This window comes from Muntiacus reevesi, chromosome 12, assembly GCF_963930625.1.
Source record: "Muntiacus reevesi chromosome 12, mMunRee1.1, whole genome shotgun sequence".
Taxonomy (NCBI): domain Eukaryota; kingdom Metazoa; phylum Chordata; class Mammalia; order Artiodactyla; family Cervidae; genus Muntiacus; species Muntiacus reevesi.
The window spans coordinates 33,537,318-33,562,714 of record NC_089260.1 but is presented as its reverse complement, the minus strand read 5'-3'; the positions used below and the strand labels follow the sequence as shown (position 1 = coordinate 33,562,714).

At 46.1% G+C, this 25,397-nt stretch overlaps 1 protein-coding gene across 1 annotated transcript in view; it reads left to right on the top strand.

Moving 5' to 3' along the window:
• The first annotated feature begins 14,785 nt into the window (after positions 1-14,785).
• Positions 14,786-25,397, top strand: part of EXT1 (exostosin glycosyltransferase 1) — a 306,543-nt gene continuing 295,931 nt past the window's right edge. The window contains exon 1 of the mRNA XM_065902829.1: positions 14,786-16,528. Coding sequence (XP_065758901.1) covers positions 15,567-16,528 — 962 coding nt within the window. The 5' untranslated portion in view covers positions 14,786-15,566. The remainder of the gene's footprint in view (positions 16,529-25,397) is intronic.

Below are 25,397 nucleotides of genomic sequence, written 5' to 3'. Positions count from 1 at the left end.
CCTAAGATTTTAATTTTATCTTCCCAACCCTCTTGGTAAAATTACATTAAGCTAGGGATTCATTCACTGCTCCCCTCATTCATTTCACATGAATTTTATGCAGACTTAAAGTGTGGTAGCTACTGTGCCAGGTATGCGGGAAACAGAGGTGAAAAATAGATCATCCTTATCCTGATGAAGTTAACAGTCCTTCTGAGACTTCTAGTGTCTCAATCAACAGATGAAATAAGATAGGAGCAGCATAACTATAGACACATGGACACGAGTGCTTGAGGCCAGATGAAATGATCAACTTCACACAGAGGGGATTCAGTAAAGGGAGCCTTTCATTCCATGCAGTTCTCTTCCACAGCTTTAGCAAGCTGAAGTGATCCATTTTCAGATTTCAGTAAATTAGTTGGTCTTAAAGCAAGACTTGGCTTAAACCATATATCTACTCCATTTTATTTTAATTAGCTTTTCTTGAGAATATGGGTTTATCTATTAGCCGTTCATTCAACAAAAGTTTATTACACACAATTACATGCTGGGTAGGTTGGAGAATTCTGGCTTTCGGTGTGAGGAAAGGAAAGAAGAGGTAAAGATTGGTTTGAAGGGAATAAAGGGAATAATAGGAATAATTATGAGTCTAGGTCAGTTCCATATTGGTGACTAAGAGAATATTTAGGAGCCTGGGCCTCATGCATTTAAAAGCAATTTCCCACCTTAGATTAATAAGACCAACTGGTGCACATCACTCTCTTTCCAATTAAAGGGAGGATCTCAGTACTGCATTCAAATCAGTAACTGAACTTCCTCATGAAAACACCTCAGTCAACATAATATTGCTTCCCTTGTGGTTCAGACGATTAAGAATCTGTCTGCAATGCAGGAGACCTGGGTTTGATCCCTGGGTTGGGAAGATCCCCTGGAGGAGGAAATGGCAACCCACTCCAGTATTCTGGCTTGGAGAATCCCATAGACGGAAAAGCCTGGTGGGCTATAGTCCATGGAGTCACAAAGAGTCAGACACGACCGAGTGACTACCACACCCACACACAGCTTAATATTAATTATTTGACTTAAGGCCCTATTTCTGCACACACACATATGCTACACACACACATTTATGTAGTACATATGATACATTTGTAGCTTTCTAGAAGTTGATTTATGATTTAGACAAAAAGGACAGACAGCACTAATACCATGATAAGTTAGAAAGTGAAAGTGTTAGTCACTCAGTCGTGTCCGACTCTTTGTGACCCCATGGACTGTAGCCCTCCAGGCTCTTCTGTCCATGCGTTTCTCCAGGATTGGAGTGGGTTGCCATTCCCTTCTCCAGGGCATCTTCCCCACGGAGGGATTGAACCCCAGTCTCCCCCACTGCAAGCAGATTCTTTACCATCTGAGTCACAAGGGAAGCCCAATACCGTGATAACTTGCCCACATTTTAAAGATCCTTCTTCTCTGGCAATCTCAAGCATGTTACTCTGAATTCCACCCTGAGAAAGGCTTGGAAACAAGCCTGGAAGGAGAAGAGACCCAAAGAGCCAAGTGGCATGTGTAGTGGGACTGGTAGAATGTACCAGAAGCTCCCAGTGACAAGGGGACTTTCATTTGAAGGGTGTGGGGGAAAAAACAAATTAGACAGCAACTGAATTCCTCAGTCAGGTTGTTGGGCAGGAGTTAAGAGGTACACTGTGCTCGTGTAAGCAGTTTGTTGTTTTTGTTTTTTTTTTAAGAACACCCAAGTGGAGAACACGGAGATATAATTTTTCTTGACACACCAATGTACAACGAGAACATATATTTAGTAACATTCGCCTCCCTGCACCCTGAGCAGCTGTTCAGCTCCAGCAAACACTCCTCCTTCCTGCCGGGGAAGGAGAAGCGTGCCGCACGAAGCTTCTGGAGTTGCCAGCAAGAGAGAGAGCTGGAGCCAGCCTTCCAGAGCCGCCTCTGCCTCTCCCCCCCACTAGGCAGCAGGGGGTCCAGCACCACCGTGTTCGGGAAGGAGAAGATGATGCTCAGAGGGAAGACCAACCAGAGAGTCCTGTCTAACCGCAGCAGGAAGAGCATTTGAAGTTCAATCCTCCTTCTCAAAAGCAGGGGGCAGGAAAGAGAATCTCTTGAAATTAACCCCCCACTTTGCTCCATGAGGTTGTAAGTCACTAGGCAGGGTTAGGGGCTGTCAGGAAACTATTTTGTATTGCCTCCAGGGTAGACTTATGGGAAGTGGAAGACAGGACGTATCAACCTGGGGTCAAGTCATGCTTTTCCAAGGAGTGACAGAGTGGACATCTGGTTTTCTAGGCTCATAGTTACCTTCTTGACAGTTTTTGACAGGAGCCTTGAGTGTACTGGTGGTGGTTAGAATGGGTCAGGATGGAGAAAGGCCCCGTGTAAATACAATACGTGATCCAGTCAAGGATTGTGTCCTGGGTTTCCCTCTTTCTCTTCTCTTTCTTCCCTCCCTCCTTCCCTTCCTTCTTCCTTCCATCCCTCCCTTCCTTCTACTATAGGCGTGGTGTTACTCACAGTGTGGTCCTCTACTGGCAGCATCATTGTCATCATCACTTGAGAACTTGATAGAAATATAAATTCTTGGGTCCCAGCCTATATTCCCGCAAGAGGAAATCTCCAAGACTTGGCAGAAAGATGTCAACTCCTAGATGAGGATACAGAAAGACATGGGATTGATCTTGGATATTCTCTGTCATTCACTCACTTACTGTGAGGGAAGCCAGCTGCCATATTTTGAACATCCTTTTGGGGGAGGCCCTGGGGTGAGAAATTAGTATCTCAGGTTAACAGCCAGTAATGACTTAAGGTCCACCAACAGCCACATGAGTGAGCAGAGAACAGGATCTGCCCTAGTCAAGCCTTGAAATAGCATCAGCTCCCCGACACCCTGAATAGAGGAGCCTTTGAAAGTCTCTAAGCCAGAGAACCTGATTAAGCTGAGCCCAGACTGCTGATTCACAGAAACTGGAGATGATAAATGTTTGTTGTTGTAAGCCTCTAATCTTGGGGTAATTTGTTACACAGCAATAGAAAACTAGCAGGACTATTGAATTTAAAACTCTGCAAGTGGGGCTCTGGAACGAGTATTTTGACATATTTTCCAGGTGACGTTCACACAAGGTAGTTTGAGAAGCACTGCAAGTGACTAAGGGTAGAGGCTTTGGAGCCAGACTACTTGGTTCAAATCCTAGCTCAACTGCATCCTGGCTGTAAGAGCCTGAGCGGCTTACTTAACCTCTCTGTGTCTTCATTTCTTCTGTAAACTGTTACTAACAGTAGTATATACCTTTAGGTGGTGTAAAGAGGATTAGTTGAATTAATATATTTAGAGCACTTGGTACATTGCCTGGCAACATCGAGTACAATACATTTAGTGGTGACTCACCGTTCAACAAATATATTTATAAGGCACCAACTAAGGGTGAGGCATTGTGCTAGATGTTGGAGTTATGAAGATGAATAAGACATAGGTTCACTTTTCCTGGGACTGTTGTCCCAGGAGATGGGCATAGAAAAAAGTAAACACAATGTAAAGTTAAAAGGCTGGGCTTGGGCTTCCCACATGGTCCAGAGGTTAAGAATCTGCCTTGCAATGCGTGGGACACAGGTTTGATTCCTGGTCTGGGAAAACCCTACATGCTGTGGAGCAACTAAGTGCAAGCAACAGCAAAGACCCAGTGCAGCCAAAAATAATTTAAAATAAATAAATGAATTTTTAAAAAAATGTTGGGCTTGATTCTGGAGCCCATCAGTGGATGAAGGCATTAAGGAGAAACTTGATAAATGGGTATTTGGAGGGATTTGGGCTTGATTGCCCCCAATGCCTTGTCTCAGTTTTTCTGAGTCTCTCCAGTTTCCTTTTTATATGGAAAATTGGCAAACCTATCATCACCAACAGCCTCCTTAGATAGCAGCTGCTTGAATGCAGGGCCTGGTGTCTTATTCACAAGGCTGTAGCCACTCCGTCCTGTTTTCTGCTCCTAATAAGGCAGCCCAGTTCATCTAGCCTTCGGGTGTCAGCATCTGCTCTTCCTTCGCTCTATAAGCTTCCTACCCCACCTCCTTGTAACAGAGGCTCCTACTTACCCTTCATGTCTCTGCTCTCACTGCCTGGTCACTCTGTTTAAATAACGCCTCTGTTTCAAGGCACTTTTCCTACCCTGAGCACCACTAGAATCTGGCCCTTGCTTAATTGGTTTCTTTATTTGTGATTCTCCCTGAGTAGACTTCATGGTCTCTCCCAGGTAACGTTTGGTCTATTGTATTCACATGGCCCATGCCCAGTGCCCTCCCTGGGACATCGTAGGCTTTCAATAAATATTTGTTATTGATGGATAAATGAATGAATGGACATGTCCCTTTGCAGCCACTGTAACACTTCAGCATGATTTGCTGAAATGCCAATCTTAATCACAAAGGGCATTAATTCAAATTCTGGAAAACAGAATTGCTGAAACACCAATTGTGAAACCAAGTCGCTCTAATTCTAAGGGGTTTCTGGAGAGTCGGGAAAGATGGAGAGTAGGAGGCCATTATACTATTTAGCATTTACTAAGCACCTCCCCCTAGTGCTGGGTGCTCTATTAAATGTTTTATATGCATTACTTCATATACATCTGAAGCAGTTATTATCACTGGGGAGAGCAGAGGGGGAGACTGAGGCTTAGAGCCCATAATTAACTTGCCTTAAGTCACAGCCAGTGTGATGTGGAAGTATCATGATGGAACCGAGATGGTCAGGCTCTGAACCTCCTGGGTTTAACCACTCAACTCTCCTGCCCCCAATGGAATGCAGCTCATTAGGTAACTTCTGCACAGATGGAAGTGTACACAGCTGAGCAGCTATATGACACTGTAACCAGACAGGGAACTATCAGAAAGGTCTCCGATATCCATGAAATGACGGTCCTGCTGGTCATAGCCAGAGGTAGGTCATTCATGGGGGCCCTTCTCCTGCACCTGGGGGGGTGTTGTTCAGAAGTCAGGTGGTCAGGACAGCCGCAGAGTGTCCCACTCCCTCCAATTGACGTGAGTGTTCTCACTCTCCAAAACCGCTTTGGTGGTCTCTTCTAAGCCCCTAAAGGATTAGCATCATCCTCCCCAGGACGGCTTGTAATTTGCAGCCATTGGCAATTCCTGTTGCAAGGGATTCTAAGATTAGACAAGCCAAGGAGCAGGTGACAGGTCAGATCTGAACTTAGATGGACAAGCTGTCGGGGGGGAGGGACAGTAACTGAGATGGGGGGCAGTTTTACAAAGCATTGGGGCCTGTCTGCATTGCACCTGGAGCGATCTTTGACCAGGGGTTCCTGTTAACAACAAGCCTCCACAGGCCTCAAAGAGCAAGAAAGGAGTCAGGCTTATCCAGTCTTAAACAGGACTAAAGTCTGCATTTTTCCTGTGTGATGAGGAATTATTGGGCCTTCAGTGAGGGCAGGCTCCTTCTCGGGTAGAAGAGAACAGTTAGGAAAAGTGAGAATGTGCTTCTGTGGGCAATTCCCTTCTCAAGGCTTAATTAAAGCCAGAATGTATATTTTTAGTCTGCTTTTGCATTTGTGACATTTAAATATTCAGATTTTCAATGAGACAAAGCCTATGCTGAAATTTACATATAAATATATTGAAATATATTTAAATACGAGTCATCTTCATACCTTTTTTCTTAATGTTCCCAAGCTGTCTGCACTTCCACAAGGGGATCAGTCTCTGGGAAATGAAGAATAAAGGTGTCTAAAGAGAGAAGTAGCGAGAGATTTGCTGGGAAGTTGATGTACTTGGGTAGACCTAACATTATATATCAGTTCAGTTCAGTCGCTCAGTCGCGTCCAACTCTTTGTGACCCCATGGACTGCAGCACACCAGGCCTCCCTGTCCATCACCAACTCCCAGAGCTTACTCAAACTCGTATCCATTGAGTCGATGATGCCATCCAACCATCTCATCCTCTCTCATCCCCTTTTCCTCCCACCTTCAATCTTTCCCAGCATCAGCGTCTTTTCAAATGAGTCAGTTCTTCGCATCAGGTGGCCAAACTATTGGAGTTTCAGCTTTAGCATCAGTCCTTCCAATGAATATTCAGGACTGATCTCCTTTAGGATGGACTGGTTGGACCTCCTTGCAGTCCAAGGGACTCTCAAGAGTCTTCTCCAACACCACAGTTCAAAAGCATCAATTTTTTGGCGCTCAGCTTTCTTTATAGTCCAACTCTCACATCCATACATGACTGCTGGAAAAACCATAGCTTTAACTAGGCGAACAGTTTACAATTTGAGGAATGATTTTGCTTGTTTAGATTACAACTTTTCAGAGTGACAGTTTATCCAGGCCAGAGGTCAGTCCCCAGCCATGCAGACTTTGGTAGATGTATGTGTGTATTTATTTTAATCTATTTAGAAAGGCTACAGGCTTCCTGAAACTGGCCTGGAGGCTTCCTCCTCAGACCTCAAGAGTTATGTTTTATAGAAATAGAGCAAATTAGATCAAATAACAACTTGAAGCATCACTGAAATAACTAGCTTTACAGTCCATATTATCACCATGCTAATAACTAGTTATCCATATACGATACATGGACCACCAACTTTAAATGATTTTGACAGTCATGAACTGCATTTGAATCACTGAAATAGGATTGGATATAATCTAGCCTCCCTCGAGTGAATTAGCAGGTACTTTTAAGATCCTACGGGGTCTCTCAGTTATCACTGCAATCATCAATAATTATGCACCAAGGGTAGTATATAAGTGCAAGAGGATACACATTTTTCAGCTGATAGAAGACAAACTTGATTCCACTGGGTATCAGAAGTTTAATTGTTGTTGTTCTTGTTTTTTTAAGTGAAGGGAATGTTGACAGACTATTGCATAACAAAGAATAGTACAGTCTAATGGGGAAAATTGACTTGAATTGTGGGTGTCTTCCTGATTTCATCACCTTCGATAGTTGACATTTCCATTTCTCATTTTCTCTCAGTTACTCATCTATAAATGAATGTTCAGATGTTAATAGGGACCCAAACAAATTTAGCAACTTCCTGCTCTGGTAAATTATACTATGGAGCCAGTTTTATTGTGATTCTTTCTTCCCATGTCTGTTTCTCCTCCTGGAGTTTGGGCTGTGTGGTGCATGAATTGTTGAAGGAATGAAACAATTCTTTGGGAAGAAAACAGAAGCTACCAAGACAAGCCAGCAGGGTGGAGCTTGTGCCTTCCACCAGGGGTCAGTAAAACTTTCACAAGGCCCCTAGAATGGCATCCAGACTCACGTAAGGATAACTTCTTTGTCACCATTTGTTCCTCAGAAAACACTCACCACGGAGAGGATGTCCTGTCATGGAAAACAGTTGCCAGTTTCAAGTTGTGAAATACACATGGATGACACAGCTAAATATAAATGTATATGACTTGGACCATGTCAAGCACTGGAGTTAAGATCATAGAGGAAATTCTCAATTTAAATGTGCAGTTTTGATAAACACTAAGACAGACTCTCTTGCCTAATAATCAATCACAGGCTAAGTATCCAGCGACTCAGCTTATTGGCCTGACTCTTGTCATTGTTTTTGTACCATGAAGACAGGACTTAAGTTTCCCTCTCTCCTGGCTTGCCGTCCTGGCTTCCAATTGTTACTGTAAGGAATAAAGACTTGAGGAAAATGGACCTGAAACTGAGCAAACTCCAGGAGATAGTGAAGGCCAGGGAAGTCTGGCATGCTGTATTTTGTGGGGTTGCAAAGAGTGAGACCCAACTTAGCGACTGAAGAACAATACAGGCTTGACTTCCTGCTTCCATTTTTGCTCTACTGTCAGTGAGAGGGAGCTGTTAAAGATGGAAATCAGATCATGTCACTCCCCTGCTTAAAATCCTCCAGGACTTATCCATCCCACCGAAAGAAAAGCCCAGTACTTTGTCCAAAATGCAGCACCAGGGCATGTACAAGTGCCCGCAGCTTCTCTCTCTCCCTCCTGTCCTCTTCCGTGTACTCAGCATACTCCAGAAACAGTAGCCTTTCTGCAGATGCTCTAACTCAGTGGTTCTCAAAGTGTGGTTCCTAAACCAGCAGCATCAGCATCTTCTGTGTAGTGGCTAGAAATGCAAATTCTTGGGCCATACCCAAACTCTACTGAATCATAAGTTCTGGGGCTGGGCCCCAGCGATCTGTGTTTGAACCAGCCTGTCTAGGGATTCTGTTGCCTGCTGAAGTTTGAAAACCTCTGGTGTCGCTCCTCAGACTCACTTCCGCCTCAGGACCATGTACCGGTCAGACCCTTTGCCTGGTATGCTTTTCCCAGGGCTCTTTCCTCATCAATTGGACATCAGCTGAAATGTTATCATCTCACCAATCATCCTATATATTATTTTATTTAAAGTATTTTTTTAAAGGAGTGTATGCACAATTTTATTTATTTTTTTAGGGAAAGTGTGCACAAGTTTATTTTTCTGTAGTGGTGTTAAATTTTAAAGTGTTTATTGAATTTGTTACAATATTTTTTCTGTTTTCTGTTTTGTGTTTTTTGGCCATGAGGCACGTGGTGGTGATCTTAGCTCCCCAACCAAAGTATTGAACCAGCACTCCTTGCATAGGAAGGCAAAGTCTTAACCACTGAACAGCCAGAGAAGTTCCTATTTTATCTGAGTAAAGTTGATTTACAGTGTTTTGTTAGTTTAAGGTGGACAGCAAAGTGATGCAGTTAAATGTTAGTTGCTCAGTCGTGTCTGACTGTTTATAACCCTGTGGACTGCAGCCCACCAGGCTCCTCTATCCATGGGATTCTCCAGGCAAGAATACTGGAGTGGGCTGCCATGCTCTCCTCCAGGGGGTCTTCCTGACCAGGGATCAAATCTGCTTCTCCTGCATTGCAGAATCTTGACCGACTGAGCCACCACATATACATATATTCATTCTTTTTTAGATTCTTTTCTTGTATAGCTTATCACAGAATATTGAGTAGAGTTCCCTGTGCTATCCAGTAGGTCTCTGTTAGTTATCTATCTTATATATATATAGCAGTGTGTGTTTTCATCCCAAACTTCTGATTTATTCCTCTTAAACATCTTATTTAAAGTGAGCCTGTTTGCCTCTCCTCATCTTAATCTATGCCATTTAATTACCCTCTATGTTCTCTGTGTAACTATCTCAAATTGTCTTACTTATTTATTTACTTGTTATTTTATTATCTCTCCCATTAGAAGGAGATCTGACACTCTATTTATTTCTATATTGTGGATTCTGAGTGCCCAGCATAGGGCTTGCACATAAGATGGGCTTAATAACAGTTTCTTAAATTAGTGCCTATGAGGTTTTTTTTTTGATTGTCTGTCTTTCAGAAGGAGATCAGTTAGACTCTCTAAAGGAAGCTGCAGTGTTGTGGCCAAGCCTTGTCATGGGATCAGAAGATGAGGGTCAAATTCTAAATTCTCCACTTGAAAATCAGCTGATTTTGGGTAGGTCATTGAACTGGTTTAATGGGTTACAACAAGGAGTGATTTTGTCTCATTGAAATGTTTAGCAGTGTCTAGAGATGTTTTTGGTGTTAACTGAGGATGCAAGTGAGAGTGGGCTGTGCTATTGGCACCTAATGGATAGAGGCCAGGGATGTGGCTAAACATCCTATAATGCAAGGACCAGCCCCCTACGTTATGCTCAGGAAAATAACAACAGTGCCTCGGCTGAGAAAACCCGAACTAGAAAATTAGGATTAACACTCTCTTCCTAACTCATAGGGTCCTGACGATGCTCAAGCAAAATTCTTGTCATTAAATTGTTTTGTAAATGACAAAGGACTGTAGGCAAATACCCTCAGTGTTCATCACCGCGTCTTACACAGAGTAGCTGCTTAATAAATACTGGCTCAAGGAACAAATGGATGAATTGGATGATTCCATGAAATGGATGTTTGAATTGCATAAGCCCCTTCCCAGAATTGAGTTTTTATGTCCTCATTTGCAACACGGGATAAGGATAGTACTTGTGTCCTAAGAACCTTGGGAAGATCGCAGAGACGATGCGTACAAAGCACCTGGCTCGGGCGGGATTTGACACATCTTTGTGAGATTGTCCTTGTTTCACCCTTGGCTATTCCCCCCCCCCCCCCCCCCCCCGCCCCCAAGAGTTCCTGCTTCCTCCCTCCTAAGTGATTCCCCTCCTCCGCTCCCTTGGTTTACACAGCGCTGCCCTGTCTGTTTCAGTGAAAAGGCATAATCAAGTCCTATTCCGCATTTTTCAGATGAAACACCTGTTATTCAGAAACCACCTGCTCCTGGTTTCCCAGAGTTCCAGAGAAGGGACTGGAACCCAGGCTCCTGTTTCCTGGCTGGGAATCTCTCCACCATGCCTCAACTTTCCCTTGGCTCCTTCTGTTTTCTCACCTCCTACAACAATCAGCACGTACCAGGCAGAGTTTCCCAACCTTTCTGAGAGCCGGCAATGCTTACTGTTAGAAACCCCAGCACACACCACCAAAGCATTAAAGTGTGCCCACATCAAATAAAATCTGTGTATAACTTTATGAAAATTGGGTTGCCTTGGCAGTTGACAGAAAGTTACATTTTAGAAAATTTAAACACTTATCAATGTAAGTATTTTAGTTTGCTTTTTTACATTTTGAAGTCAATTTTCTTCCCCCCTCCAGCAGATGTAATTATAGACTCTTGAAAGGCATTTGTGCCTTTGGTGCTTTTTTACACATTACCAAAAAGGTCTTATTTACTTTTTTGTCTATTGGTGAGTTTCCCATCTTCCTTGTTCCTGTTTGCTTATAGTAGTCAATGACCATTCCAGAGTCTGGGAAGCATCTGGAAACTGTTGAGTGGTGGGTGATATTTCATGTAGGTAATGCTGTTGACTTGCAAACATGATCTCATGCACTGGTGTCCAGTTTTGTCCAAGAGTGTGACAGTCGAATCTTACATTTGCCATATGTATTGTGGACTGCAAAGGGCTTTCTCATATATTACCCATTTGTACAGCACTTGAGCACAGTCTATATTATGTTACAGTTTCTCTTGATTTTGCCAATAAGAATCCAAAGCTTAGGGAGCAGAAGTAACTGACTCACTCAAAGTTAGAAAGTCAGTGGCAGAACCAAGGTGAGAATTGCTATCTTCTGGGTTTCAAGTGTGCCGTGATGCTTTTGGCCCTGGAAAAAATTACTCCTGAAAGAAGAAATTAAGCAAGGATTGAATCACTGGGAATCACTGGGATAGCTTTAGCTTCGTATGAGTGCATGCACGCGTGTGTGAGACTGAAACTGTAGCCTTGAATATTCTTTATTTGCCCTACAGATAGCGGGATCAAATTAATTAATTAGGTCAACAAATACTTACTAGTGATGGACCCTGTTGTAAGTAAGTGCTGGGGATATATCAGTGAACTAAAAGAGCCTCACAGAGCTCACATTCTAGATGCAACAGATAAATGATAAGTTGACAAGACAATATATATTTGTAGTACATGATGTCAATTAGTGTTAGGATAAAAATTAAAACAGTTGAGGGGATAGGAAAACTGTGGTGGGGGTGGGGAGTTGCTGTGTTGTTCAGGCAGGTCAAAGGAGGCTCATTTGTAAAGTGGTCTTGAGAAGAGATTTAAAAGGGAGGAAAGGTGTAGCATGGATACCAGGGACAGACTAGCCCAGATGAACACGTGTGAAGGCCCTGAGGCAGGGACATGTTTGGCATGTATGAGAAACCACAAGGAAACCAGCCCAGCTGGAGAAGAGTGAGTAGACTGGGATGGAGGGAGAGAGTTATTGGTAGAAAATAAGGTGAAGAGGGGTCTGGTGAGGAGGGATGGGGGCAGTTAGGAAGATCCTCCAGGACCTTACAGGGGCTTGTGAAGGCTTTGGCTGGGATTCTGATGTATGTTTTCCTTGAGGGCTCTGACCAGAGGAACGACATGATCTGACATACATCGTGAAAGCTTTTTGATGGACTGATTTGCCTTATGTTAAGATGTTCCTAGTTTGCAATATTTCCATCTCAGACAGGAGACTCAGACCTGCCTTGAGAGACCACGAGGGACACCTTTCTCTTCAAGCGTGTTCACATGCTGAGGTGGAGTCGAACCTTAGTAATTGATTCATCATTCAGATCAGTGCCTGGGCTCCACCCGAACACCAGAGCTACCCATGGCAGCCTTGGGGTTGGAGGAATGAGTAACACAAGGTTCCTGCACTCGGGAAGCTCCTCTTACAGTGAAGAAATACAAACAGACAGACAAAGGATTTCAGCTATTGAGAAGGGCTGGGGAGAAAATAAAACCGAGGGAGACGCAGTGATGATGCCATTGTAGAGGGCTACTTTAGATTCCAGTTGGCTTTTGAAATGTGCAACTTGAGCAAAAAGTGTTGCAAACATAGAACAATTTAGTTTCATTAAAAAATATTATTATTCTGACTTTTTAAGTGAGAAGCTGATATTCCGTGAGATTAAACCACATGCTCGAGGCTCTCATAAATGACAGATCTGGGGATCTGAATCCAAATTTTCTCTCATTTTCAGAACCAGAGTTTTCTCACAGTGTACACCACTATGGAATGTGACAGTAGGGCTGGATAACCCTGGAGCGTGGGATGAAGGAATCCGTAATGGTTAGGCAAGATGGGAAAAATATATCAAAGCAGAAAGAGACACAAAAGAGCAAGGGCTGTAACTTGCTCCCACTAAGGTCACACAGGATGGCTATCAGGAGATAGAGGAGCTGCAGTCCCCATAGCCTCAATTCCACTGGGCTGAGAAAATCTGCACCCTAATCTCAACGGAAGGGCCTTTGCCTTGCATGGGTGCTCTCAGCAACCCGGGCTGGGGTGGGCCCCTGGGTCACATGAGGTTTCAATCACTGCATTTATCTGCATCACTGTCATTGTATCTGGAAGATGACTGAATCCTCATTTCTGTCCCAGGCCTGTCTGATTGTGCAGGGAGTACACGTCAAATCTGGAAAAGCTATCTCATCTTTGGCAGGCCAGAGATAGGGCAAGACTTCAGAAAGGTACAGCAACGTCCCACCCAGGCCCCTTTACCCCTTTATTAAAAACAAATCTGAAACAACAAATGTCTAAAATTTTCCACTTGATCGTTTCACCCTGCTTCATTTATAACGATGTCCTTTGTCCACACCCGATGGAGTTTCTTTTTTTTTTTTTTTGCAGCCTTGGGGAAAACTGGGATGTGTCTGTCCCTGGCTCTCAGTCCCTCCCATAATAAACAATCACTAAACAGCTTGCTGCCCTAGGCAACTGTTTGTCGAGTTTGGCCAGGCCCCTGTGACTTAGGCTGGGGAAGAGGGTAGGAGGTGTTCCCAGTAAAGCAGAATTCAGGCTGCAAGGCCAGGGACTTGGCTTTGACCAGAAGTACTGTTTGGGAGCGTATCTTTGCAGTCTTGGAGGATCTTTAGAGAGTCTCTGGATCTGATTTGTCCAGTGATGGGTCCCTGAGGGTAGCAGGGGCTTATGGCTGGGGTGTGGGAGGGCTGTTGAAGGAAGGACTAGCTTGTACTAATGGCAAAAAAGGTCATCTCCTGCCTCAAGTGTCTCATCTACAGCTGGCCATTCTACCAGTCATCTATTCCTCGGAGACAGCTCCTTAAAAACCATTCCCCCTCCCCGCAAAAGAGAGTAACATCTCTTTCGGTACTGGGAGGAGCTTAAATCAACCGGGTGATTCTCGGGTATTAGAAGCTCTTTCTTTTTTCCACAGTGTGATTGGATCTCTTGGAAGCTTTCTAGAGAATAGACAAAGGGCTTCCGGAAACTGGGAAAGGATGCGCGGAAAGTTACTGGTGATTTGGGATAGGTGAATTAGTGCACAGACAGACAGGAAGAATCGAAACAATTCCTTTTGGTTGTAGCATTTTCTTTTTATTAATGGGGATTGGGGTGGTTCCTTGGGGGTAAGAAAAAAAAGATGGGCAATGCAGGAGACGCCGGAGATAATGGGTTCGATTCCTGGGTTGCGAAGATGCCCTGGAGGAGGGCATGGCAACATGCTCCAGTATTCTTGCCTGGAGAATCCCATGGACAGAGGAGCCTGGCGGGTCACAGTCCATGGGGGTGGCAAAGAGTCGGACACGACTGAAGCGACACAGCAAACATTTAGGGGATAAGGGACCTGTTTAAATGCTTTGTAGGAAGGAAAATTTGGGGCCCTCAGAGGCTGGAAGGTGGGCAGAGAGAGGGCATCCTTCTGGTCAGCGGTCGCTTTCTATGAAGTCTTTTTCTTTTTCCTCCTGCAGCCCAAGGGCTCGCCCCACTGCTCCACTTTTCGAGCATCCTTCTCCAGGAACCCGAACACTCCCCGCCGCCCGCTCGGGGAGGCGTTCCCGGCAGGCGGCCGATGAGTAGGAATTCTCGAGGACGACCGGGGCAGCCGGAGCAGCGGGCCGGGGAAGCGCCCGCCGGTCCCTGGTTCCCCAGCCTCAGCGCGCCCGCAGGCGCCTCTGGGAGGCGCTCGTTTCCCGGCGCGGCGGCTGCAGGTGGTGCGGCCCAGGCCGGGATCCGGATCCCGGCGCGCCGAAGGGCCGCGGGACTCTCTCGGGGCAGCCCCGCGCTCTGCCCGCGGGGGCCCGGCCGAGGCGCCCCGGGGTCCCCGCGCCGCCCGCACCCCCAGCGCCGCGCCGGCGCCTCTGCCGGTGGCCGGGGGTTATGAATGGGCGCAGCGGAAGCACCGCCCCCCCCGGACGTGACGCTTGGCCAATGGCAGCGCGGGCTGCGTGGATGGATGAGGTCAGCGCTGTCGTGTCGGGAATGGAATGTGTAAGTGTAACATTCAGAACCGGGTAACATTCGGCGACCGAACGCGGCGGTCGGCAGCGATCGCGCGGGGGCCTGGGAAGCGCCGCTCGGGGCCGGCACTGCCCGCGGGGAGGACGCGCCGCCGCCGTCACCCAGCGCCGCCGCCGCCGCCTCCAGTCTTCTCCAGCCGGGCCGCCGCGCGTCCCGGGGGCCGGCCCCGCGAGCGCAGGAGTAAACACCGCCGGAGTCTCGGAGCCGCTGCAGAAGGGAATAAAGAGAGATGCAGGGATTTGTGAGGTTACGGCGCCCCAGCTGCAAGATGCACTAGCCGGCTGAACCCGGGGATCGGCTGACTTGTTGGAACCGGAGTGTTCTGCACGGGAGCCTGGATGAGTTGAAGTTGCTTTCCAGGGGCTCGTTTTCCACGCTGCCGAGAGGAATCCGAGAGGCAAGGAAATCACTTCGTCTTGCCATTGATTGGGCATTGGGAGCTTTTTTCCCCCCTCTCTTTCTTTTCCTCGGTCTTGTTGCATGCAAGAGAATTACAGTACGCTGCTCGCCCGCCCTGGGTGCGAGATATTCCGCCCCGCTCTCTCCCGTCCATTGTGCAACCCAAAGATGAAAGACCGAAGGGGAGAAAGTTAAAGAAATCGCCCACATGCGCTGGATCAGTCCACGGCTTGGGGAAAGGCATCCAGAGAAGGTGGGAGCGGAGAGTTTGAAGTCTTTACGGGCGGGAAGATGGCGGACTGGAGCTGAAAGTGTTGATTGGGAAACTTGGGTGATTCTTCTGTTTATTTACAATCCTCTTGACCCAGGCAGGACACATGCAGGCCAAAAAACGCTATTTCATCCTGCTCTCAGCTGGCTCTTGTCTCGCCCTTTTGTTTTATTTCGGAGGCTTGCAGTTTAGGGCATCGAGAAGCCACAGCCGGAGAGAAGAGCACAGCGGTCGGAATGGCTTGCACCACCCGAGTCCGGATCATTTCTGGCCCCGCTTCCCGGACGCTCTGCGCCCCTTCGTCCCCTGGGATCAATTGGAAAACGAGGATTCCAGTGTGCACGTTTCGCCCCGGCAGAAGCGAGAGGCCAACTCGAGCATCTACAAAGGCAAGAAGTGCCGCATGGAGTCCTGCTTCGATTTCACCCTTTGCAAGAAAAACGGCTTCAAAGTCTACGTTTACCCACAGCAAAAAGGGGAGAAAATCGCCGAAAGTTACCAAAACATTCTAGCGGCCATCGAGGGCTCCAGGTTCTACACCTCGGACCCCAGCCAGGCGTGCGTCTTTGTCCTGAGTCTGGACACTTTAGACCGAGACCAGTTGTCACCTCAGTATGTGCACAATCTGAGATCCAAAGTGCAGAGCCTCCACTTGTGGAACAACGGTAGGAATCATTTAATTTTTAATTTATATTCCGGCACTTGGCCTGACTACACCGAGGACGTGGGGTTTGACATCGGCCAGGCGATGCTGGCTAAAGCCAGCATCAGTACTGAAAACTTCCGACCCAACTTTGATGTTTCTATTCCCCTCTTTTCTAAGGATCATCCCAGGACAGGAGGGGAGAGGGGGTTTTTGAAGTTTAACACTATCCCTCCTCTCAGGAAGTACATGCTGGTCTTCAAGGGGAAGAGGTACCTGACAGGGATAGGGTCAGACACCAGGAATGCCTTATATCACGTCCATAACGGGGAGGACGTAGTGCTGCTCACCACCTGCAAGCATGGCAAGGACTGGCAGAAGCACAAGGACGCCCGCTGTGACCGGGACAACGCCGAGTACGAGAAGTAAGTGGCGGCCTCCGCGGCTTAGCCCGGGCCCTGCCGCCTGCGTCCAGGCGTGAGGTCGGGGAATGGGGGTGGGACGGGGAGCCCCTCCGGTCCTCTTCCTCTTGCTCCAAGCCTGGGACAGAGCGGCGTGGTTCTCTGGTGTGTGGCTCAGAGCTGAGGACCCAGACTTGGCGCTCCTCGGGCAAACGGAAAAGCCTGGAGCACTTTCTTGGGCCAAGTACGTGACAGTGTCTCCCTCTTGCTTGGAAAACCTTCAGGGTGATGTGTCTTCTATGAAGGGTGTGGGTTTGATCCAAGTTGGGAACCTGCGCTTCACTGGCGGAGCCAGGAGAGTGTTGGTGAGAGGATATAGGGACCCCAGAGACTGTGAATCCACCCAGTCTAGGGACCTTCCACCCAAGATTGATGCTTTATTTGCTGTTCTCTCGAGGAGGGAGGGGAAGCTGCTTTCCCTGGAATTCTCCCACCCCCCACTTGTCATCTTTCCATAAACCTTAAATGTGTGTTAGTAGTGGAAGTGCTCTAATTTTAGCTCCTAAACTTTCTGTGCCTGTCTCTTCCCTACTCCCAGACGGCATTGACTTTTATGAAGGGAGACTGTAAGCCGGTTAGGGCCTGTGGTCTTGCATGCATGCATGCATTCATGCATTCATTCATGTGTGCTTGTTGGTCTGTATATATCCTGCCTCCCCCCCTGGGAGAAAGCTGTTTGTAAATCTGGGCCTCAGCTCTACTGCTGTAAACTCCAGTTGCTAATTTAGATTTCCTCTTTCCTTTTGTCTTTATCAATTTGCATGTAAATCGGAGACTGTTAACTCTCTGAATGGGTGGTAAGATGCCTCCTCACCCTCTGGAGTGAAGCAAGTTTTGTCCAGTTGCTAAGTAACTGAGCTGGAGACTTTGTAGCCTTTCTCACTCTTCCTTTTCCTTCAGGGTGATGGTAACTGACACACTGGACTTGGGGAGGTCAAAACTAGTTTCCACCAATGGGCTTTAACCTGAGCTTGGAGGGTCCGTTTCCTGGACGATGGGGTGGGAGCTCCAGTTTCTCCACATGTGTCTGGCTTTGAAAGAGTTAGCGAGCTCCTACGGTGCATTTCCACGTTACGCCAGTTAAAAACCAGAGCAGCCTTGTGCTACCCAAGGAAGCAAGGGGAGCCTCTCCGCTGAGTACAAGAGTAACTGGCAGAGGTTGGCGGATTTTGCAATTGATTCATGAAATGCAGAATAGGGGAAACGCTTCTTAGACCTGATTGGAGCAGGAAGGGGCATGGTGGGGAAAGGGCCCTGAAATGAAAGGTTTGATTGTTGTCTGTGGATTTCCTCAGACACTCAGGCCTCTGTTGGAGGGGTTGGAAGGGAAGTTCAAGTCCCCCTGTACTTGATCGTAGACAGTAAAGGAGAAGGGATCAAACACTGGGATTCCCCAACTCCCAGCACCTCTTACCTTTCAAGCATAAGCAAAGCCTGAGGCTGCAGGGTCAATTATGAATCTAAATTGTTCCCTGCTTCAGGGGCAGTTACCTGTGAATGTTGGGTGCAGTTGCCCTGGCTTCAGTTTTTCTCACAAAAGAAACAAACTGTGGTTGGTAATGAATGCTTTGTTTACACGACATTTACATTGACCTATTCCTGTGGGTGCTTGTAGGAAAAAAAGGCTCATAGCCTTTGAAGAATTTCTTTGTCTGGTTTTTGGTGGAGTAACTTGAGATGAAGTCTTAACCTTTCAGTCTAAAGCAGTCTCACTGAATTTTGTAGAAAGATCATGATGGTCTTCATTCTTCTAAAGGAGCTGGACCTGAGATCTTACCTTAAGAAATTGGAATTGTACATTTATTTGGGAAACACCCTCCATCCAATAAAACAATCATATCTGCTTTACCCTTCTAGGCCTCAAATGAATATTAAATGTCTACATTCTCTGCTGAAGCGTTTTTCTAGAGATTTTGGCAATGAGGGAAGGAGGGGTTCGTTTCCTAGAAACTTTAATTTTTGCTCATTAAATTTCTCTAATTTTTGACCCCTTTGTGATTGCGCCAAGAAATTTGACACCCACGTCCTTGTTTTGGTTTATGTTTAAGGCCACAAGGGGTCAGGCCCTCAAGATTGAGTCTCCTTTGAAAAGTGGCATTTAGTGAGGAAGGCAAGTTGCCTCTTTCTCCTGAGCAGGGATTTCTTTCACAGCCACTTCTGGATTTTCTTCATTCCTCTTTTGCATACTTTCCAGGGCTAACCTCTTTTCCTGGGATGGGATGGTGCTGTAGAACGTTTGTATTCATTGGCCTGGTTGACCTGGAGTTTTAACTCATTCCTCTCACTGAGTTATCTGGATGCTTTATCATTGAGAAATGGTGTTTGCAAACATGATTGCCTATTGTGTTGACTTTGGAAGATATGAAGATGAAGAATGAGCTCTGATGTGGTGAGACAGGTGAGCACAACCTGTCTTATGCTCTCAAGTAAGCCCAACTACTGTACTTTGCTATTTATCCTGATGTTTTCTGGAAGTCAGCCGTGCATGTATCAGACACAGAACTCCTCCAATCAAATGCTAATCTCATTCCAGCATTCTAGAGGAGGATGTTGCAGTTAGGTCTATAGAAGTCATCTAAGTTCGACTTCTCATACTGCCTTATGGTGTGACTTCTGATTCATCATCTTGAACCTTAGTTTATCCTTTGGTGGAATGGGTTTTAGATGGCTTCAGGGCACTCTGTAAGCGTTCACTTGATAATGGTTTGTGAAAACAGAATCTGTTTTCATCTACTTCTTTTTTTTTTTTATTAGCAAGTGTCTATGAAAATGCTTCAGTTTAATTTGCTGCCACAAGTAACTACATATAAGTTTGCTCTAGTATTAGGGGAATGATAATTAGATTGAAAATTTACAGTCTCATGGCCAAGTTAGGATACCATAGAATATGTACAACTAAAAAAGCTGCTTTTAGTGAAATTTAGCCTTGAGTGACAATAAATATTTAGTTTCTTCACCTCACCGTCACTTTTGTGAAAAGTAGACATTTATTGCTAAAGGTATAGAAGAGCTACGTGGAATAAAGGGAAAGACTTTTCTCTTGTAATAGAGCAATAGTTGTGACCCAGACGTCTAGGATTATATTAGAACATCCATTTTTATGACACTCATAATTAATTTTCATCAGTTACATATATTCACAGATGTAGATGACGCCGGCTAAAAGAAGTTGATGCGGTGATTACATGATTTGTAATGAGGCTTTAGAGAAATTCTATTTTACATCTTTTGAGCTTCTTATGCATTCTTACAGAATGACTGTATTTTTTGCATGAAGTTCGTAGTTCAGATCCCTTCAGAGGGCATTATTGTGAAACTTCAAATTTGGCTTTCTGAAATAGAAGAAAGAGAAGGAAATGAGAGGTGGCTTCTATCTTTGACCCCTCCGAGGAAAGCGGTGGAGAATATTTTAAGGCGCTCTTCTGGTAACAGGCAGGATTCTGTGCAGGCCTTTTGGACACCTTTTTCCGGTGTTTGTTGAAGCTCACAATCCTGGTATTTTTAAGGGTCCCGAGGTTAAGGGATCATTCAACTTCCAAACATCCTCCTTTTACTGATGTGGAAACTGAGGGATAGACTGATGGATTTGCTTAAGGTCAGAAAACTGGTTTGTGGCAGGGGTAGTCCTAGAAAGTAAATCTTTTTCTGACTTTCTCTCCCTTAACCTACAATATTCTATCTTTAATTACGGACACACTTGAAAGGTCTCCAGCCACTGAAAGGTCCTTGTTGATGGTGTTTCTTATAGGATTTCTCTTGAACTCACTTGGGAAGCTGATAAAGACTTTGGACAAGCTTTGTGAGAAAAAAAAAAAAAAAAAAAGAAAGCACATACATGCATAATTTGTCATCTAGTTTTAGGGGTGATGCATAGCCACGACTAAAGGGCATTGTCAGACTTGAGAACTTTTGCTCTCGGGCTTGCATATTTCTTTTCATTGCCAACTAAGTTGGAGGTCCCTGGAGCTGTTGTGTCTGAGTAGGAGTTGTGGGAACCTTTCAGTTTGGCCTCAAGGAATTAATTCCCTGAATGAGAAGCTGAATTCAGATGCGTTTATGGCAAGCACAAAATGTGTACAAGTAAATGATGTGTTTCTTCCCCCTTTCCCCAAACTATGTTCCTAGACACCTGAGCATGTTCGAGATCCAGCAGGGAACCTTGGAGGAATGAAAGGTGGAAATTGTGCTTCTCAGGTTTTAAATGTAGAAACTCCCTTTCCCCCACAGATGTACAGTAGCACCAACACATTTCTAAAATAAACCACAAAAGCACAGTTTTAAAATAAAGCTAAGGCCAGCCCTAGGCTAATCTTGAAGTTGGCAATTGTGTCTTCTTGAACTGAGGTTCTAAAACTTTCTCTAACACTCCTCCCCACTTCCCCCGCCCGCCCTTTTCTCAGTTGCTCTGAACTTGCTTTCTGGAGAGAGCCCAAGGACCTCATTTGTGGGGAATCCCTGAAGGTTGGGGTTCCGTGTGCTGCTGCTAAGGACGTTGCAGATTGATTGAGTCCAGTTCAACAAATGACAGTTGCCAGTAGAATCCTGGACCTAAGCCTGCAGAGAATGGCTTGCTAGGAAGGCCCTGCCCGTGAGAGGCCACTGTTGGTCGGCCCCGTGACTGGGACCTCAGCTTTGGATGGCACAGACCTGGACAAAACGCGTGTCCCTTCGTTGGAAGGCCTGTGGATGTGCCTCCCCAGGACCGTGGCAGTGAGACACCTGCTGACAGTGGCCTTGAGTATGCTGAGGTCACTCCAAAGGCTGTGTTGGTGGGGCCTGGCTCCCCTGCTCACGGGTGTCTCGTCAGGTCGTGTTCCAGGTGAGTAAGCTGAGGCCTGCTCTGGTGAGGGGCATCCTTGTGGGCTGCACAGCTTGTGGGGGCTCCAGCCCAAGCTGTGTGGCTCCTTTCATTTCCCTGGAGCCTGCTGCTCGCTCGTGACCGTCACTTTCCCACCTCTTCAGAGGAGCCTCTCTGGCTCAGCGGTCACTGGATGCCCCAGACTCTGGAGTGTGTTTGTGTCTGGAGGTGAACACAGGAGTTCGCGTTTCCTTGAGCTCAACAACCATCTGGTTTTCCTTCAAAGCTCTGCTGTTCAGTGACCGAGCTCCTCTAATGCGTAAGGAGCTCCTCACAACTGCATGGCGTTTGTCCAGTGCCTGACGTTACGTTGCCTTTATTAGCGCCTTTAAGCCTTTCAACCAGTGTAAAATCTCCATTTTACAGATAGGAGTGCAGGCCTCGAGGAGGGCAAGTAAGGAGCCACAGTTGGATCTGGTGAGGACATGGCAGTGTTCGAACCAGGCATTCTGAATGCTGAAGACAGTGCTCTTTCCCCTACAGGATGTTACCGCCTTAAAGAACCAAAGAGAATGCGCACCCGCTCACAGCTGTGTGTCAGTGAGTTTACTATCATTCCAGTGTTTGTGCATCATATCTCCCCCCAGCCCCCGCTACTGCTTTCCTTTCTATACATGTTTTCCAAGGAAAAGTTTGGCTCAGAGATGGGATCAAGATGGTCCCATTTATCAACGTGGCCTGCTGCAGTTCATGCTGTCAAAGAGAGACACAGCTTAGCGACTGAACAGCAAAAACATTGAACTCCTTCAGCTCTTCCGTTCAAGGGGTGTTAACAACTTTGTCTATGTAGATTCTGGCTTTCACTCTCTCCTAGAGCTCGTCCCAGAAAAATGAGGAAGTGAACTGCATGTGACCTTTGCCCTCACTGATAGCACCTGGCGGGGTTTGCCCTGTACTGGGTGTCATGAACCCGTGAGATTGTACAGGAGTGATTGTCCGAGGTGTCAGTGAACCTGTGAGATGGTACGAGAGTGATCGTTGCCCCAGGTAAGAAGGTGTGATCCTGTAGAGATGGGAGACCCCCTGGAAGGTTCCACTTCTGGCAGAACGGGCCAAGTTTCTCGAGTAGAGCACCCCACTGCTCCCTACCCTCATGATCCCTATAGAAAAACAGCAGTTAAAAAATTATGAAAGTTATGCAGAGCCTGAGACCTGGGTTCGATCCCTGAGTCAGGAAGATCCCCTGGAGAAGGGAATGGCAACCCACTTCAGTATTTTTGCCTAGAGAATGCCATGGACAGAGGAGCCTGGTGGGCTGTGTAACCCATGGGGCCACAAAGAGCCAGACACGACTGAGTGACTGCCACAACCACAACCAACACTGCAGAGCTTTTGTGGAAAATTAGGCAAATGCAAAAGATATGAATATGAAAATCAAGTTTCTATTCTAAATCCCCACAATTAGAGCTCACCACTATTATTAAACTTCAGAAGTTGGCCTTTTATAACCAACATGTACACCTCTGTGATTATGTCATTCTGTCTCTGCGTATCCAAGTACCTTGTATAGATATGTTAATTACTGCTTAGTTAATAGTAAATAATGAATCTGACACATTTTCTTTAAGTGTCTTGTTTGTGCCAGACACATAAGTGTTGAAGCTTGGGGCATCCAGGAGCGAATACAGCAAACTTCCGGCCAGCCTTGTCTGTGGGTTTTATGAAGTCAGAGTCCGACTTTAAATGTATTTTTACATGTTACTTTTTTCTTAACATTATCTCAGAGCATCTTCCTCTCCCTTTAAATAGGAAAATCCTATTAAAATATTAAAGTAGGATTTTTAATGGCTGCATAGTTCTTTTTAGTAACTCATGGCTGTATCCTAGTTGATTTCCATTTTCTTAGTTAACAGATTTAACTTGTTTCCCATCTTTTTTTTTTTTTTTGTTTCCCATCTTTTATTATACTTGGACCTGTGATGAATTTCACTGTACTGAGGATTTGTTTTCTTCTTGACTAAGGTCTCTCTCAGAAAATACAGCACTTCCTTTCTCCCAACCCCCACCCAGGTCCCTTTTGGAGGAATAGCTGTTCTTGAGTTGAGTCTGAGCACCCATTTAGTGAAGTAGCCATCCTGAAATGACTGCTTAGATAAACATTTGTAGGTGTTAATTGGTCCTGCAGGGGGTCTCTGAAGCTTCCACAGCTCTGATCCCTTTGAAGTTTTGTTTTTGCTGGAGCCAAAAACCTCTGTTGTGTCTCTTACTGAGCAGACTTCTTCCTCCCTGCATTCTGCAATCCTTTCCTGGGATCTCAGAATCTGTGGGCCTAACCTGGGTAGGTGTCATTTTTTAAGTTAATTGTATCAGTCGCTCAAAGTCCCTCATCTCTTTTCTCTTTGGCTGTTGAGTTTATAGTTCCTTGGAGGTGAACTGAGGCAGGTGGCTTTGCGTGTGGAGTGTCCAGGTCAGATCTGGGATTCTAAGTGCAGATGAGGCACTATTCTAAGTGATTTAAATTCCAAGTCAGAGGGGAATTGGTTAGGGCTCAGGGCTTTCACTGCTGAGGGCCTGGGTTCAGTCCCTGGTTAGGGAGCTAAAATCCCACAAGCCTCTCTGTGTGGCCAAGAAGAAAAGAAAAACAAAAAACCAAGATAGAAAACAAAGTGAACCACACTCCTTACGCCTAGTAAGTTAGGCTCTCTTTGCATCATAATTGCTTTGAGCAGCAGTGGGAATTTTGGAGAACTTTCCTTGTCTTGTGTACCCTCTTGTCTCCTGCAAAGCCCTTTAGAAGAGTGCAGTGACCCCAGACCAGGGAAGTCACTGACCCACACACATTTCTGGATTAATTGATGAACCTCTCAGCCTCAGTTTCCACATCTGTGAGTGGGGATCACAACCCCTCACCGGGACGTTGAAAGGAGGTAGTGTGTGTGGGTGCATGCTTCTGATGCAAAAACTGGTAAATGCTAATGTGCTCTACAAGGTGGTGGTGGTTATTAAAAACCATCTTCCTGCCATTTTCTAATCAGCCACAGAGGTTTGCTTCGTTTCATAACTTGGCTCTTAACTAAGCCACAGAAATAACTGCTCACCTCTTTCTTGATGTGTAATCCTCAGGAAATTGTGGTAGGTGCTCTGGAAGGCCACCCATTGTTTCTGTGGGCTGTGGAAAGACGTAGATGGGCGTTGGAGCTTGCAGGTGGACTGGGCAAGGGTGCAAGCCGGCGGAGCAGGCTGTTTCTGGGGCAGTCAGGAACTGCCTTGCCTCCACATCCTCCAAGTTCCCTGGGCAACTGCTCCAAGAATGCAGATGGTCACTTTTGCAGGTGATTTCGGCACCCTGATCGGTTGAGGGTAACTTTTGGAAGGATATCACTTATGAATGGGTTGGTTCCATAGGCCCTTAGGTTGCAAAGAGCAGAGTATCACTCAAGCCACCTTATGTCACAGGATTTATTGTGAAGGGCACACAGAAGCTGGGCTGGAACTGCTCCAGTGAGTTCTCAGGACCCAGTGCAACACCTGGGCATCTCCATCTGGACCTTCATCTCTGCCCTGGCTGACATCTCTGTCCCTCTGTGTGTCTGCCAACCACGGGCCAGTCTTTCCTGAATTCTCTCATGTAGGCCCTGGATGAAACCAGCCTGATTGGCTGCCCTGGGGATCCTTACTCCTTTGAGGGAGAGACATTCTTATTAGGCCATGTCTCTGGGTCTGGTGGCGACCTCATCAGTTAAAACGTTGCCCTGTCTGATTGTCATTCTTGATTGAATTGGTGGCTATCCTTTTGCAAAGAGCAGCCTAAAGTTGCTTCCTGAAACGGGGGGCTGTGGTTAGGGGAAGTTGGCTGTGGTAAACACTGTTGAAGCCATATCCTGTTGGCACTGACAGATTTGAGCCTGCTTGATGATGATGATAGCATTCTTGAGAGCGTACGGTGTGCTGGGTAATGGGCAGTATCTTCTTGAATCTTTATGTCCACCCAAGCAGGAAGATTTGCATTTGAGATGCAGAACGAAGTTCAGAGAA